The sequence below is a fragment of the Talpa occidentalis genome, unplaced genomic scaffold (genome assembly GCF_014898055.3).
Source record: "Talpa occidentalis isolate TD23 unplaced genomic scaffold, MPIMG_talOcc4v2.1 talOcc4.2, whole genome shotgun sequence".
NCBI lineage: Eukaryota > Metazoa > Chordata > Mammalia > Eulipotyphla > Talpidae > Talpa > Talpa occidentalis.
The window spans coordinates 107,094,564-107,110,592 of NW_023602073.1; the positions used below are offsets into that span (position 1 = coordinate 107,094,564).

Sequence of the window (16,029 nt, forward strand, 5' to 3'; positions counted from 1 at the left end):
CCACACCTCTGGCCTGTACCCCAGTTCTTATATGCATAAATGAATAAATCTTATTTAAAAAAAAAAGAAACAGTACATTTCAAAGAGAAGCAATGGTAGAAATGTTGATTGTATTCTTAGGCTGACCCAATTGTTTTAACAAATTCAAACATTTTAACAAAGGGGCTAAAATCTCGTTTTATTCATAATTCAAATCCCCTGCTCACCCCAGAATAGTAAGCAACTGTTCACATATTTAACATTCACAAACTAAAATGGCTTCAAGTTACTATCTGCATCAGGATAGTTCTAAGATGGATTATCTAATGACTCAAAAAACACACACATGCATATATATAAATATATATATACACACACATATATATATATATATATATAGGAAACATACCCCACCATGGAAAAAAAAATTTTAATTTAACACTAAATCATATTGAACATAATCTAAACTTTCTTTGACAAATCAGAAAGCCCTAGGGAATCCAATATTATGAATATCAATCAATATGCTTTCCTAAAGAAACTGTAGGAGTTAGGTCAAATCTATATTTGATCAAAGGACAGATCTCAAAAATTGTTTTTGTTGTACAACCCAGTTATTTTGAAAACTCTAGCAACCGTTACCTTGTAGTACAACTGTTAAACCAAAGAAAAATGTTGCATAAACCTCTTGCCAGAATGATATGGTTATGTAAATTTAATCATGAAAGTGTATCCTATCCTATCTTTTCTAAATGTATTTCACCTAGCTCATTAAAATCTTCTGCGTGACACTTTTATCCTTTAAAATAGTGTTATTATTTAAGACTGAAAAATAAGAATTACTAATGGGGGTATCTACTTCTAAGTATTCCAGTTTGATAACGCCAAATCAGAGGGGATATTCATTGTATTGAAATTCTTAGAAAAGTTAACTATAATGACTCAAATTCTATGAGAAAGGTGTAAATTTGATTTCCCCTGCAATATTACCATATGCATATATGATTTAAATATCTGATCTAGGGAATACTTTATGAGTTACCTTAAGGTAAGAAGTATTTTATTACACAATGGAATCTAAATATCATAATTATCATACTTTTGCCAGTGTCAACTGTATCTCAGTGATATAACCATCATCTCTATTGTGCCAACACAATGCTTGACATTTCACTACACACTAGCATTTCATTCTTATTTAAGATATTTACTACCACCTTCCAACAAGGAAATAAAATCCTGACTAGATTGTGAATTAAATATAGGGAGAGAGCTTGTCTATTTTATTCACAATCACCTAACAGATGGACTGATGGGTAACAGACACTCAAAAAATAGTATTAGATGATAGGAGATGAATGGAAACTCCAAAGAGTTAACTGCAGAGGTCACAAAGTAAATGGTGAAGTCTAGACTTTAATGTCAGTCTGGGAGACTCCACACCCCATGATTTCAATTAGTATGTCAGAATCTTATAAATGTCTAATCAAATGAAAGAGGAAAGCATTATATACAACTGAAAATCAATGAATCTAATAGACAGTCTAAAATATTTCTAAGGTAGAAATAGAGTTGTGTTTTGTTTGTTTGTTTGTTTTTTAATTAGCAGATGGTATAGAGTAGAACTGCTGAAGAAAGACTTAATGGTTAATAGAACTCACGGTGACTTTGGTACCATGAAGGGATTTAGTAAAGGTCCTTTTAAGTAAATAGTACATAATGTGATTCTGGTGTGAAATACATGAAACATTCAAAAGAAGACAGAAACAAAGGATTAATATAATGTATTTGACAACGTAACTGATTCACAGAAGCAGTGTAAAGTTTGGAGGAAGAATGTCCAGTTGCATCTATATAGATTGAGAGAAATACACAACCTATTCTAAGAATGTGAATGTATTAAGAGTAGCAGTGAAAAGAAAATTTCAAAAGGGGAAAGCATCCAAAGTAGAAGTGAGCCAAATTTCTAAGCTAATAAATCATAACACATTAACCATTTCTGATGGCTACTGGAGTGGCTAAAAAATATATAGTTGCAGGTAACATGTAATATATATCAATGTAAGTAAAATAAAGGCATCAATTCCACTGACTTAGTGATGAGTCACTAAAATCACACAATGTTTTAGAAAGAATAAAGAACTGAACTGAGTGGGACAGTTCAGGGAGAAAACTTTATGGAAATTATGAGGGCATACTGAGAGATTAAACAGTAGTTACCTGTACCAAGTTTTATAAATCACAAAGTGATCATAATCCCTAAACTACTTTCTTGAATCTTCTTTATGTATATTTCACTAACTTGAACAGACAAGGCAATCATTTTATAAAATGCTAGACACATAAGCCCAAATCCACTTAAGTCAGTCTCCATTTTTATCTAAAGAAACTAAAATTTCTCAGAAATATTTGATTGCCCAGGTCCTTTAAGAAAAAACAAACATAGCAAATCTCACCACTGACAAAAAGCATCCAACAAAATAAACTATTCCCAGAAAAACCTAGAAGGAGACAAAGGTGACAGATATTGCTATCTATTGATTTGCTTATCATGAAACACTTACCTAAGCAGTTTATGACCATTTGTTGTGGCAACTTCAGCAAGGCTTGTTAGAATCTTTAAGTACTGGCTTTCACTCTGCTGAGACAAATGTTCCAGAACTTGCCGTAACTAAATATTTTATCAATAAAAAAGTGAATATATAATAATTAATTACGACATTAAAAATAAACAGATAACAGTTTAATAAGTATTCTAAAGTTAAATAACTGCAGTCGAGTTCTTTACATTTATTTTGCCTTGCATAAATTCAAAAACTAATAGAGAGATAAGATGACATATAATCTTTGTTCAAAATTACCAAGGTAAAAAAGGCAATAAAAATAAAGAGGTAGGAAAAAAAATCACCAAGTTTATTTATGGAAAATTAATTCTAGCTTCTGAACTTAAAAGAAGTTTAAATTCTGTAATTTTCCAAAGAGTAGCATAGAGCTATTACAAACACAGAGTTCAGTAAACTAGTGATTACCAATCATATGAAATTTCACCGTAGATTGCTTCTTGTATGGAGACTATTTTAATTATCTTAAGGAGAAACCAAAGACCAAAAGGCCAGAAGATTCAGAGTCAAATATTAATAGCAAGTTTATTAATATTTATATAATTCATATTTATTCTAGAAAGCAGATAAGCAAATTCAAATTATCAAAAATAGTTGAAATAATAAATAAAATTACTAAGCATATATACCCTATGCATGAACTAAGCTAGCTCATTTACAAGCTACCAGCACAATTACATTACCATGTTTTCTCGGAGATCTTCATTTTGTGTCATTTGAATAATTGTCTGAAAAAGTCTAGGGTGATACTGAATTAATACTTCACAAGTCTCTCCATATCCACCCTGAAAAAAGATTTAAAATTATCTAAGTTTAAAAACAAAGTTACGGGCCTCCCCGGTGGCGCAGCGGTTGAGCGCTGGGTTGCGAAGCTGCCCCGCAGCCTCTGCAGCGCCGGTTTGATCCCGGCTGCTCCCCGGCCACTGGAGGAGGGTCCCACATGGCGCGCAGACCTCTCCTGCCGCTCCCCTCAGCAGTGTACTTCGGTCCTTCTGCCTGCTCTGCTCTCTGCTCTGGCTCTGGTGAATTCTCTCGCCCTCCCGCGCTTCTGACTGTACCCAGTGCTTGTATAAATAAATAAATAAATGTTTAAAAATAAATAAATAAATAAAAATAAAAACAAAGTTACTAAAGGAAAATTATTTCCTCTACACACAACCTGTCTGATGCCTAATTTCTACATCAAGCAATTCTCCAGTTCTGTGTGGTATCCTATAATTTAATTCAATTCTGACACTGCCGAAAGTAATGCAGACCACACAGGACAGTCCCACTAATTCTGAGTTTCTACAACCACCTCCTTACTCAATAATTTGCTAGAACATCTCACAGAATTCATGAAAAAACTTACTTACTATTAACTGTTTATTATAGGAGAGACCACTCAGAAATAGCCAAATGGAAGAGGGGAGGCATACGGCAAGGTCTATGTAAAGGGGCACAGTGCTCTCATGGTCCCTCCTTGGCATGCCACCCTCCCAGCATTTTGATGTGTTCACCAACTTGGAAGCTCTTCAAAACTCAGTTTAGGGTTTTTATGGAAATTTCATTACACGGGCAAGGATGATTAAATCACTGGTAATTCAGTCCATTGGTAACTGGATTCCATCTCTGCCCCAGGAGTCAAGGGTAGGGCTGTACTCTAATCACAGGTTGGTTCTTCTGGCAACTAGCCCACATCCTGAGCATCTCTGAAACATTCAGTTACTTATTCAAAAAGACACATATACCCCACAGGAGAGAGCAAGGATCTTCTTAGGAGCTCTTGTGTCAGGAAACAGGATGAAGGCCAATATGTATTTCTTATTTCATCCCCATGTCACACTTCCTTTCATAGACCATAATTTTCTCAATATGAGGAATTAAGGAAAAAGATGATTTTACCAGCCTCAGATTCTATAAAGTTAAGGGGCAAAATAAATAAATAAATAAAGTTAAGGGGGGTAAGAATATAACTAACATACCTGTACACATAAATCCAGAGGAGTTACTCCATTTTTGTCTGGCAGATATTTGGCTCCTCGTAGTAGAAGAATCTGTGCTGTGTCTCTCTGACCATGACTGTACAGAAATAGAGCCAAGTTAAAAATAGAGTATTTTTAATTTAAAGTCTTTATTAAATATGGACAATTACTATGAATCAACATAAGATTAATTTTAATTAAAAGAGGAAGGTTAAACTACATCCTCGGTAATCAGGAAAACTTTTAAGTGAAAGTTTTCACTATGTAGATAAGAAAATTATCTAAATCTTAAACATGAGCTTGGAACATACTACCTGTAATACAGCATAGTATTCTGGGCTAAGGAGATGCTACTCAGACTATGCTTCATTTTTTCTTCCAATCACTTCCTTCTAAACTCTAGCCTGACCTTCTTCCTATCACAAACATCTAAGTCTCCAAACTAGTTTCAAAAAACCCCTCAATACAAAAACAAGAATACATTTTATGGCATTTTACTACTTTTGTAAAGCTCTAAAAAAGGAAGGAGAAAGACAAATAACAAAGAAAGAGAATGGGGCAGGATAGGGACTAATGAGCCAAAACTATTAGCTTCCAACTTCCATCAGCCCACTCAGTTTGACTTCTCTGGACAATATTTAGTTTAACCTAGAATGACTCTTTTATTCACATACTGTCTCTGATTGTTCTTTTAGTAGAAGCAAAATCAGAAATTATAACTCTTTCAGTTATATCTAAATTTAAGGACCTAAATAAATATTGTAAGTCATATCATCTAAACCAGAGAGAAGAATTGCTACTGTATTGTTGCTAACGGAAAACTACATTCACTAACATAGTTTGTGTGACTGTGGACATGTGTGCGTGCACACATGCACGTGTGTGTGGTGGTGAACATGAGTATAAATATTATATTGTTAGTTCCTTAAGGACTTTATTACTGTACCACTAATGCTGATAATAGTGCATAGTATATGGTGAATGCTAACAACATTTATTACATGGGTGAATCAAGAAAATGTAGACAGAAGTACAAAAATAACAATTCATTAACTTTATAACAAGAATAATTCAAGACAGTTTTCAAAGTTACAATACATAGAAAGTAAAGACAAGGCTCTGGACCAAGATACACATTAATAGCTTTTCCTGTAACTGATCTGGTCACTTAATCAAGTGAACTATGATCACTTCTTGATCTATTGGCTAAGATAAAGTGTAATAAACTATGAAAGTTACTTGATTATGGATAGTCTTTTTTATTACTCATCAACTAATCATAAATCTTAATCTAGTTCATCAAAATCCCCCCATAAGTGGCAATAAAATAAAAAAACACTTTCCTCATGCAGTTAAGTAACAGAATATAAAACTATACCTTAACTTAAAAAGGAACATAGTATTTGTGGGAAAACAAGATAGTTTTAGAAAATAAACAGAAATGTTGGTGTTTGGAAATAGAGAGTGTGTGTGTGTGTGTGTGTATGTATATATATATATATATATATATATATATATATAGCATTCTTTAATGAGAACAATCTGGAAATGTAAAATATCATACCTGCAAGCAAAGTACAGTGGAGTGGCTCCTGATACATTCGGTCTGTTAATATCAGCACCACTGTCTAGTAAGCATTGCACAGTCTGGTGGGGGGGGGGAGTGGGGGTAGGGGGAGAAACAATTAAACTTATAGCCAGAGAAGTCAAATAAAAACAATCATAACTTTAATCCAGATAAAGAAAGTTTCCACCAAAACTCAAGGCATTGAGAAGAACAAGTAGGAACAAGACAATTTTGATGACTGACTGAATTTACCTTTTTTGGTAAGCTCTCTGAGCCTCTTAGGCACTATACCACCCATGTGGAATTATCACTGTAATATAAATTGTGTTGACCTGGGAAGACTCTAGAAAATCACAGTCACTAGTCACATGTAGCTATCAAAGACTTGAAATGTGCTAGTGCAACTGGAGACCTGAATATTTTATTTAATTATATTTAAAATTACATAGCCATATGTGGATAGTAAATTGGATAGTTCTGTTCTAGACATTTGAATTTAAAAACTAGAATTGTTTAGGGCCTCCCTGGTGGCACAGGGGTTAAAGGCTCAGTACTATCAAGCTATTGCCAGCCACTGCAGCATGAGTTCAATCCCTGGCCAGGGAGCTAACCCACATGGCACAACAGACCTCTCCTGTCTCACCCACTGCTCCCCTCAGCAGTGGATTTCAGTAGATACGCCTGTTCTGCTCCCCACTCTGTCTCTGGTGAATACTACCGCCCCCTGCACCTCTGACCAACAAGCCAGTTCTTGTATGCATTAAAAAAAAATCTAAAAAAAAAAAAAAACTAGAATTGTTTACCTCTGAAAACAAAAATAGGAACATAAGCTGTAACTTCCTCAATACCAAAGACCCTCATTATTGAAGTTCAAAATGTTAAAAAACTAAAACATCCTTTTGCTATTTAACAGTAGTCAACGCTGACTCAGTTTTTCTAATAGTCATTCATATATATATATATTCTGCTCCCTAAGCTCTATTTAAGCAATCGCTTGACTCAAACTAATGAAAAGTAAGCTTATACAAAATATTAAGACTATGTATATTTTACCAGAAAGTAGGAATTCTAAGTTTTCTGAGTTCAGATTACTAAATAGCATTGCAGCTAATTTGGCATATCCTCGTAAGTTATATTAACCATAAATGCTTATTAGTTCCCTGCTAAATTACTATTTGAGTCAAGCTTAAGTGCTTAGATAGCTATCTGTCTTTAATTTTAAAATAATGGCATTTTTAAAATCATACAGTCTTTATAGTACTCCAGTGTTTTTATTGTACTATAGAGTTAACAGTATAAAAATAATGTAGCCTTAGACTAACTTTCCTCTACTGTTCCTCTCAACAAGATGGTGAGACAAAATTTTGTCATCATATCAAGAAAATATGACATACGACATGTATTGCCATGCTGTTATATCCTTATACATAGGAAATATTCTACAAAGACATTAAAAATTCAGTCTAAATAAAAACACATAAGGAAATAAAAACAGATCATTACAGCATTTTCTCTTCTGTTCAAATCTGCTTTTGTTTTAGCAAAATTTCAGTTGAGGATTCCAAAAATATGTAACTAATACTACTTATCCTTAAAAGCTTTCAATAGCTTCCCTTATAGAAAAAATACCACCTGAAGACAGGGAGAAAAGCCCTTTCCTTCCGAGTAAGGATAAAAAAATATATAGATAAAGGAATTTGAATGTGAAGAATAGAAAAGAACATTGCAACAATGAAATGAGTCAAAAGTAATCAACCTTTAATTGAAAAAAAAAAAAAGGTTTGCTAATTGCATTTTGCAAAACATTCTGGAAAAGGAAGAAAATTCAGTCAATTAGTGATTAAATGACATAATGGGAGAAAGAGCAAGAAGGTCACAGATAATCTGAATCACAGCATCTTAAAAAAAAATTCCAATACATGTGAAACTATCTATTATGTATACAAAGCATAAAATAACAAAATAAATTGAAACTAGTAAAACTCAGATGGAGGAGACTAATTATTAAGTTAAAGTGAACACACAAAAACTCTTAAAGAAACAATACTACTTGAGGATTTAAAATTACATAGAGGTTGGGGGCGGAGCAACATGGCGGCGAGGAGACGCTGCGAGTAAGATCTCCCATTAAAAAAAGTTAATAGGGAGGAAAAGCGGCAGGTCCCAGTGAGAACTGAGACAGGGAAGATAAACGGACGACTCCAGCAAACTGCCCGAAGAAGAAAGTTGCCATAAAAGAGGACGAGAAGGGAGGGAAGCGCAGAACCCTGCTCCCCTCCCCCGCCCACAGAGGCGGCACTCTCCGACCGGCAGAGACGAGGGAAACAACAAACCAAAACGCCCAACAAGAAAAACGGATGCAGCAAGTGGGACTGTGAGTGGAAAGGAACTATTTCAGCCACCACACCCCGTGAACGGGAGCTGAGGCGAACCCTGCAGGATCCGCCGCGGAGGTGAGCTCCAGGCGCCAGTAAAGAGAGCCCCGCCCACCAGGAGGAGCCCAGCACCAGCACACAGCCCCAGCCGCCCGGTAAGCTTGCGCGAAAGCAGCGCTCGGATTGCAGCTGCCCAGGGCCCTGCGCCTGCGACCTAGGCTTGCGGGGAGACGGCGGAGGCCCTCCCTGAGTGAGCAGGAACAAGGTGCCCAGGCAGGGGAGCGGGATTCAAAAGGCGCCATTCCCGCGCCACTGATCTGGGCTACAGCCCGCGTCCTGGAACTGAGGGCTTTGGAACTGAGACCCGGGCGGAGGCCCTCCCTGAGTGAGCAGGAACAAGGCGCCCAGGCAGGGGAGCGGGATTCAAAAGGCGCCATTCCCGCGCCACTGATCTGGGCTACAGCCCGCGTCCTGGAACTGAGGGCTTTGGAACTGAGACCCGGGCGGAGGCCCTCCCTGAGTGAGCAGGAACAAGGCGCCCAGGCAGGGGAGCGGGATTCAAAAGGCGCCATTCCCGCGCCACTGATCTGGGCTACAGCCCGTGTCCTGGAACTGAGGGCTTTGGAACTGAGACCCAGGCGGAGGCCCTCCCTGAGTGAGCAGGAACAAGGCGCCCAGGCAGGGGAGCGGGATTCAAAAGGCGCCATTCCCGCGCCACTGATCTGGGCTACAGCCCGTGTCCTGGAACTGAGGGCTTTGGAACTGAGACCCGGGGCACGAAATTAGGGGCGTGGGTTCCCCACGACGGTGGGGCACAAGGCAGACACAGCACCCCAAAGCCGTTGAGGTGTACCCTACCATCCCCGCTCTGCTCCCTGTCCCACGGGGTGGAAAATCAGCTCCCCAAGGGCTCTAGGAGAGATCTCTGGTGCCACCTAGCGACTTGACCCCAGCACAGGCTACTGAAGGAGCTAGTGGCCAGCTGGGGAGTTAGCCCACACCGGGCCCCTTCTGAACAAGTAGTCTGAGCCCACAGGGAGAGCGAGCACCCACAGCCGGGGCAGACCAGGCGCGCAGAATAGTGTGCCTGAGACCAGAAGCGCAGGGAGTGTGTCCCACATCACCATTTTAGAACAGGGACATTTCTTCAGTAAAGACTACCTGCAGAAGGCTTCCTCAGGAGCCAGAGGTGAGCGGGGGAAGTTCGCCCACGCCAGACCCCTCTGGCCTGCAGTCCAAGCCCAGAGGGGAGCAGGAACCCACCGCCGGGGCAGACCAGGCGCACAGGGGAGTGTGTCCCCACATCGGCATTTTAGAACAGGGACCTTTCTCCAGTAAAGGCTGCTTGAAACTAACAGATGACTCCTGGAAGAACCAGAGGGAACAGAGAAGCCCACCCAAGATGCCGGCAAGTCCCAACAACACAGTGTCCCAACGCATACGGCAAATTAGAAAACAGACAGTAGGGAGGAGAAGAACCACACGCAACCTAGCAACTCTCCAGAGAAAAAGCACACCACAAAAAGAAAGCCAGCCCCCAGATGGCAACGACAATAACTTGGAAGAATTTCTGAGCCTTCCAGAAAGAGAATTTAAAATTGCCGTGATTAAAAAACTGACAGAAGTCATAAAGGAAAACAATGATAGGGGAAAAATAATCAACGATCAGAAGAATGCAATTGAGTCCCTAGAGAGGGAAAACAATGGTCAGAAGAAAGAAATTGAGTCCCTAAAGAGGGAAGTAAAAGAAATGCAGGAGATCAAAGAATTAATGGAAGAACTAAAGAATTCTGGGAAAAGCAATGAAAGCAGAATAGATGAAATGGAAGAACGAATAAGTAATCTTGAAGACACAGAAATAAAAAGAACCAAAACAGAGAAGGAAAGAGAAGTACGAAGGAAAAAGAACGAAGAAAGACTTCGGGAACTATCGGACTCCATGAGGAAAGGAAATATAAGAGTTATAGGAATACCAGAAGGAGAGGAGAGAGATGTAGGAACAGAGAAAATATTCAAACGATAATTGAAGAGAACTTCCCAAATGTGAAGAAGGAGCTGAAAATTGATATACAAGAAGCAAGAAGAACACCAAACTTCCACGACGAAAGGAAAAATACAGCAAGACACATAATAGTAAAGCTCCCAAGAATCCAGGACAAGGAAAAAATAATGAAGCTGGCAAGAGGGAAGAAACAGATAACATTCAAAGGAAAACCAATCAGGCTGACATCAGACTTCTCCGAAGAAACACTACGGGCAAGGAGAGAGTGGGGGACATAGTCAACAGACTCCAAGAAAACAGATGCCAACAAGAATACTCTATCCCGCAAAGCTCTCCTTCCTCTTTGAAGAAAGAATATGGACCTTCCCAGACAAACAGAAACTCCGGAATTTCATTGCAACTAAACCCCCACTCCAAAAAATACTACAAGGAGTTCTAAAGCCAGAACCTCAGAGCGACGAATAACAATGAAAGAAGGCCAAAAAAAAAAAAAAAGTTATTAAAAGAATAAATAAATAAAATCAAAGGAAAGACAAACACAATGGCAAATACAGATGTTAACATATCAATATTAACTCTAAATGTAAATGGACTAAACTCTTCAATAAAAAGACACAGAGTTGCAGCCTGGATTAAGAAACAAAACCCAACCTTTTGCTGTCTCCAGGAAACACATTTAGCTACAAAAGATAAAAATAGGCTCAAAGTTAAAGGATGGAAAACAATCCTACAAGCAAATGGACCAAAAAAGAAAGCAGGAACAGCTATACTTATATCAGATAAAACAGATTTCAAACTCAAAAAGATAAAAAGAGACCCCAATGGTCACTACATTATGATCAAGGGACAATACTTCAAGAAGAAATAACACTCATTAACATATACTCACCAAACGAAGGAGCACCAAAATATATCAGACAACTGTTGTCCTCTCTGAAAACAAACATCAGAGAAAACACATACGTAGTGGGAGACTTCAACACACCACTATCAACAATGGATAGATCAACAAGACAAAAAATAAGTAAAGAACCAAAGCTCTAAATAAAGACCTAGAGCAATTGGGCTTAACAGACATCTATAGAACACTAAACCCCAAAAAAACGGAGTACACATTTTTCTCAAGCGCATACGGATCATTCTCCAGGATCGATCACATACTGGGGCACAAGACAAACATCAACAGATACACCAAGATTGAAATCATATCAACCATCTTTTCTGACCATGAAGGCATCAAACTAGAAATAAACCATAAAAAGAAGGCAAGGAACTTTCCTACCTCATGGAGATTAAAAACCACACTACTGGAAGACCATTGGACTAATGAGGAGATCAAAGAAGAAATTAAAAAATTTTTTGAATTGAACGACAAGGAGGACACCAATATCCTAAATGTATGGGATGCAGCAAAAGCAGTAATAAGAGGAAATATATAGCAATAGAAGCTCACATCAAGAAACAAGAAAGAACGCAAAGAAACAACCTAATCTCGAAGCTCAAAGATCTAGAAAAAGAACAACAAGAAAACCCCAAAACCAGTAGAAGAAAAGAATAATAAAAACCAAAGCAGAAATAAATGAAATTGAAACTAAAAAAACAATCCAAAAGATCAATGAAACCAAGAGCTGGTTCTTTGAAAAAATCAATAAAATAGACAAACCCTAGCCAGGCTCACAAAGGAAAAAAGGGAGAAAGCACAAATAAACAGGATCATCAATGAAAGAGGAGAAATCACAACGGACACAGCAGAAATCAAAAGAATAATCAGTAACTACTATAAACAGTTATATGGAAACAAGTTTAACAATCTAGAGGAGATGGACAAATTCCTACAACTCTACAATCACCCAAAGCTAGATAAAGAAGAAATAGAACACCTAAACAGACCAATTACAATTAGCGAAATTGAAATGGTAATCAAAAACCTCCCCAAAAACAAAAGCCCAGGACCTGATGGATTTACAAATGAATTCTACCAAACATTCAGAGACGAATTAGTGCCTATCCTTCACAAACTCTTCCAAAAAATTGAGAAGGAAGGGACAATACCAAACACGTTCTATGAAGCCAACATTACACTAATACCAAAACCGAACAAGGACAACACAAAAAAGGAAAACTACAGGCCAATCTCCCTAATGAACACTGATGCAAAAATCCTCAATAAAATTTTAGCTATCAGAATCCAACAATGTATCCATAAGATAATTCACCACGACCAAGTTGGATTCATTCCAGGGGCACAAGGATGGTTTAACATCCGAAAATCAATCAACGTTATCCAACACATCAACAAAAAGAAATATAAAAACCATATGATAATATCAATAGATGCTGAGAAAGCTTTCGACAAAGTGCAACACCCATTCATGATAAAAGCCCTTGAAGTTCTTGGGATACAAGGAACATACCTCAACATCATAAAGGCCATCTATGACAAGCCAACAGCCAGTATCATTCTCAATGGTGAAAAGCTGAAAGCAATTCCATTAAGATCTGGAACAAGACAAGGATGTCCACTCTCACCATTGCTTTTCAATATAATACTGGAAGTCCTAGCCAGAGCAATAAGACAAGAGAAAGACATCCAAGGAATCCAAATAGGAAAAGAAGAAGTCAAACTATCACTATTTGCAGACGATATGATATTATACATAGAGAACCCCAAAAACTCCACAGAAAAGCTAATTCAACTCATCAATCAGTTCAGTAAAGTGGCAGGATACAAAATCAACACGCAAAAGTCAGTAGCCTTCCTATACACAAACAATAAATCTGAAGAAGAAGAAATCGAAAAGACCATCCCTTTTGTTATTGAAACAAAAAAAATCAAATATTTGGGAATAAATCTAACAAAAGAGGTAAAGGACCTATACAAAGAAAACTATAAAACACTGTTAAAAGAAATAGAAGAAGACACAAAGAAATGGAGAGACATCCCCTGCTCATGGATTGGAAGAATAAACATTATTAAAATGGCCATCCTTCCAAAAGCAATATACAGATTCAATGCTATTCAATCAAAATTCAATGTCATTCTTCAAAGAAATAGAAAAATTATTGATGAAATTCATATGGAATCACAAAAAACCCGAATAGCCAAAGCTCTCCTGAAAAAAAAGAAGGGAATGGAGGCATCAGACTCCCAGACTTCAAACTATACTACAAAGCCATAATCATCAAAACTGCATGGTATTGGAACAAGAACAGACATACAGACCAATGGAATCGAATAGAAAATCCAGAAATAAACCCACAGATTTATGGTCAACTAATCTTTGACAAAGGAGCAAAGACTATGCATTGGAGCAAAGAAAGTTTGTTCAATAAATGGTGCTGGGAAAACTGGGTCGCTACATGCAAAAGAATGAAGCTTGACCACCACCTCACACCATACACAAAAATCAACTCAAAATGGATTAAAGAACTAGACATAAGACCTGAAACCATAAAATATATAGAAGGAAATATAGGCGAAACACTACGTGATTTGCACATCAAAGACATCTTTACAGACACATCACCCAAAGCAGTGATAGTGAAGGCAAAGATAAACAGCTGGGACTATATCAAATTAAAGAGCTTTTGCACAGCAAAAGAGACAATAACAAAAACAAAGAGAAACCCCACCAACTGGGAGAACATTTTTGCACCCAACACTAATGATAAAGGACTGATCACAAAAATCTGCAAAGAGCTGATGAGACTCAACAACAACAAAGAAAATAATCCAGTCAAAAAATGGGCAGAAGAGCTTAAAAGAAACTTCTCTGAAGAGGAAATGCAAATGGCCAACAGGCATATGAAAAAATGTTCAACATCACTTGTCATCAGGGAAATGCAAATCAAAACTACCATGAGATACCATCTTACACCAGTGAGAATGGCACATATTAAAAAAACTAGCAACAACAAATGTTGGCGAGGGTGTGGAGAAAAAGGAACTCTTCTGCACTGTTGGTGGGAGTGCAAACTGGTCCAACCACTGTGGAAAGCTGTGTGGAGATTTCTGGACCTACTAAACATAGAGCTTCCATATGACCCAGCAATTCCACTCCTAGGTATTTACCCAAAGGACACAGAAACATCAATTCCAAAGAACACCTGCACCCCTATGTTTATAGCAGCACTGTTTACAATAGCTAAGCTTTGGAAACAACCCAAATGCCCAAAAATAGATGACTGGATCAAGAAGATGTGGTACATATATACCATGGAATATTACTCAGCATTCAAAAAAGATAAACACATGCAATTTGCTGCAACATGGATGGCGCTGGAAGGGATCATGCTCAGCGAAATAAGCCAAAAAGAAAAAGAAAAATACCGGATGGTCTCACTCATAGCAGGAATCTAGAAAACTTAAATAATGGACCAGGAAAATGAAAAACTATAAGAAAGTGAAAATCAAAATCAACAAAAAACTATGAACCAGAGACACTTTTAGGGGGCGGGGGCGGGAGGGGAGGGATTGGGGTCAGAATGGGGGCGGCAATTGTATGGGGAATATAACAATAAAATTTATAAAAAAAAAAAAAAAAAATAAAGATATTTAACATGTTAATTTAGTCCAAAATTCCTGAAGGAGGCAAAAATAAAAGCAGATGAGCACTTTAAAAAAAAAAATAAATAAAAAAAAAAAATAAAATTACATAGAAGGATAAAACATAACCAGATAATAAACTTCAGATCCAACTACTAAAATCTCTAAGCATTCTCAAAAACAGAGATTTTTCAGCAATAGATAGAAATAAGATACTACCTTTTATAAAAATCAGTACTATCAATATACACTTTATATAAAGGTCTAAAAGAAAAAAGTGACAAACATTCAGATATGGAACGAAAATGGCAGGAAAAAACTGGCCAAAATGATACTGCATTTGACTACTCCATTTTTCAACAAAAATATCAATGTCTATGATATCTTAGCAATTATTTTATCTGCTCGAGTTATAGCAACAAACAAAATTAACAAGAATTTATGTTCTCATGAAGCTTATGTTCTAGTAGAAAAGGAGAACAAAAGGACAAAAGAAATTAAAAACTCTATTGTTTGCTAACTGGTAATTACTGCTATCCAGAAAGGCAAATCTGATTCTCTGTGACAGATCTGGATTCAATGCAAAACCCTAACCCACTACATTGTAAAAGCTGCCCAGTGTCCATAAACCATAAAGTCAGAAAACGTAACTGTGGTTTATAAATAATCATAATTTCTTGTTTTTAAATTTTTATGGTTTCTTGCTTACTTGCAAAAATTAAGCTCACCAGTTTAAAACTTAGTAAATTGAAATGTGAAAATATAACAATGTAAATATCTGTGACTGATAGCTGATTACCTGTATTTTTCATGTTAATGCAGCACACATAATTTTTAAATTACAATGAACTCACTTTATATGCTTAAATTAGGTCACCAATATATGCTTTTAAAAAAATTCAAAATTTCAAATTTCCAGCCCAACCCTCCCTACTTTAAAAAAAAAAAACTATTCTCCTATTCTAAGTAATCTAG

General features: G+C 37.1%; 1 protein-coding gene across 3 annotated transcripts in view; it reads right to left on the reverse strand.

Annotated features, from left to right (window-relative positions):
* The window catches only part of HACE1 (HECT domain and ankyrin repeat containing E3 ubiquitin protein ligase 1), a 79,563-nt gene that overhangs the window by 41,875 nt on the left and 21,659 nt on the right, over positions 1 to 16,029 (reverse strand). For all 3 annotated transcript variants that reach the window (XM_037520157.2, XM_037520155.2, XM_037520156.2), the window contains 4 exons: positions 6,129 to 6,211; positions 4,565 to 4,661; positions 3,284 to 3,385; positions 2,544 to 2,650 (listed from right to left, as the gene is read on the reverse strand). In XM_037520157.2, the coding sequence (XP_037376054.1) occupies positions 2,544 to 2,650; positions 3,284 to 3,385; positions 4,565 to 4,661; positions 6,129 to 6,211 (389 nt within the window). The remainder of the gene's footprint in view (positions 1 to 2,543; positions 2,651 to 3,283; positions 3,386 to 4,564; positions 4,662 to 6,128; positions 6,212 to 16,029) is intronic.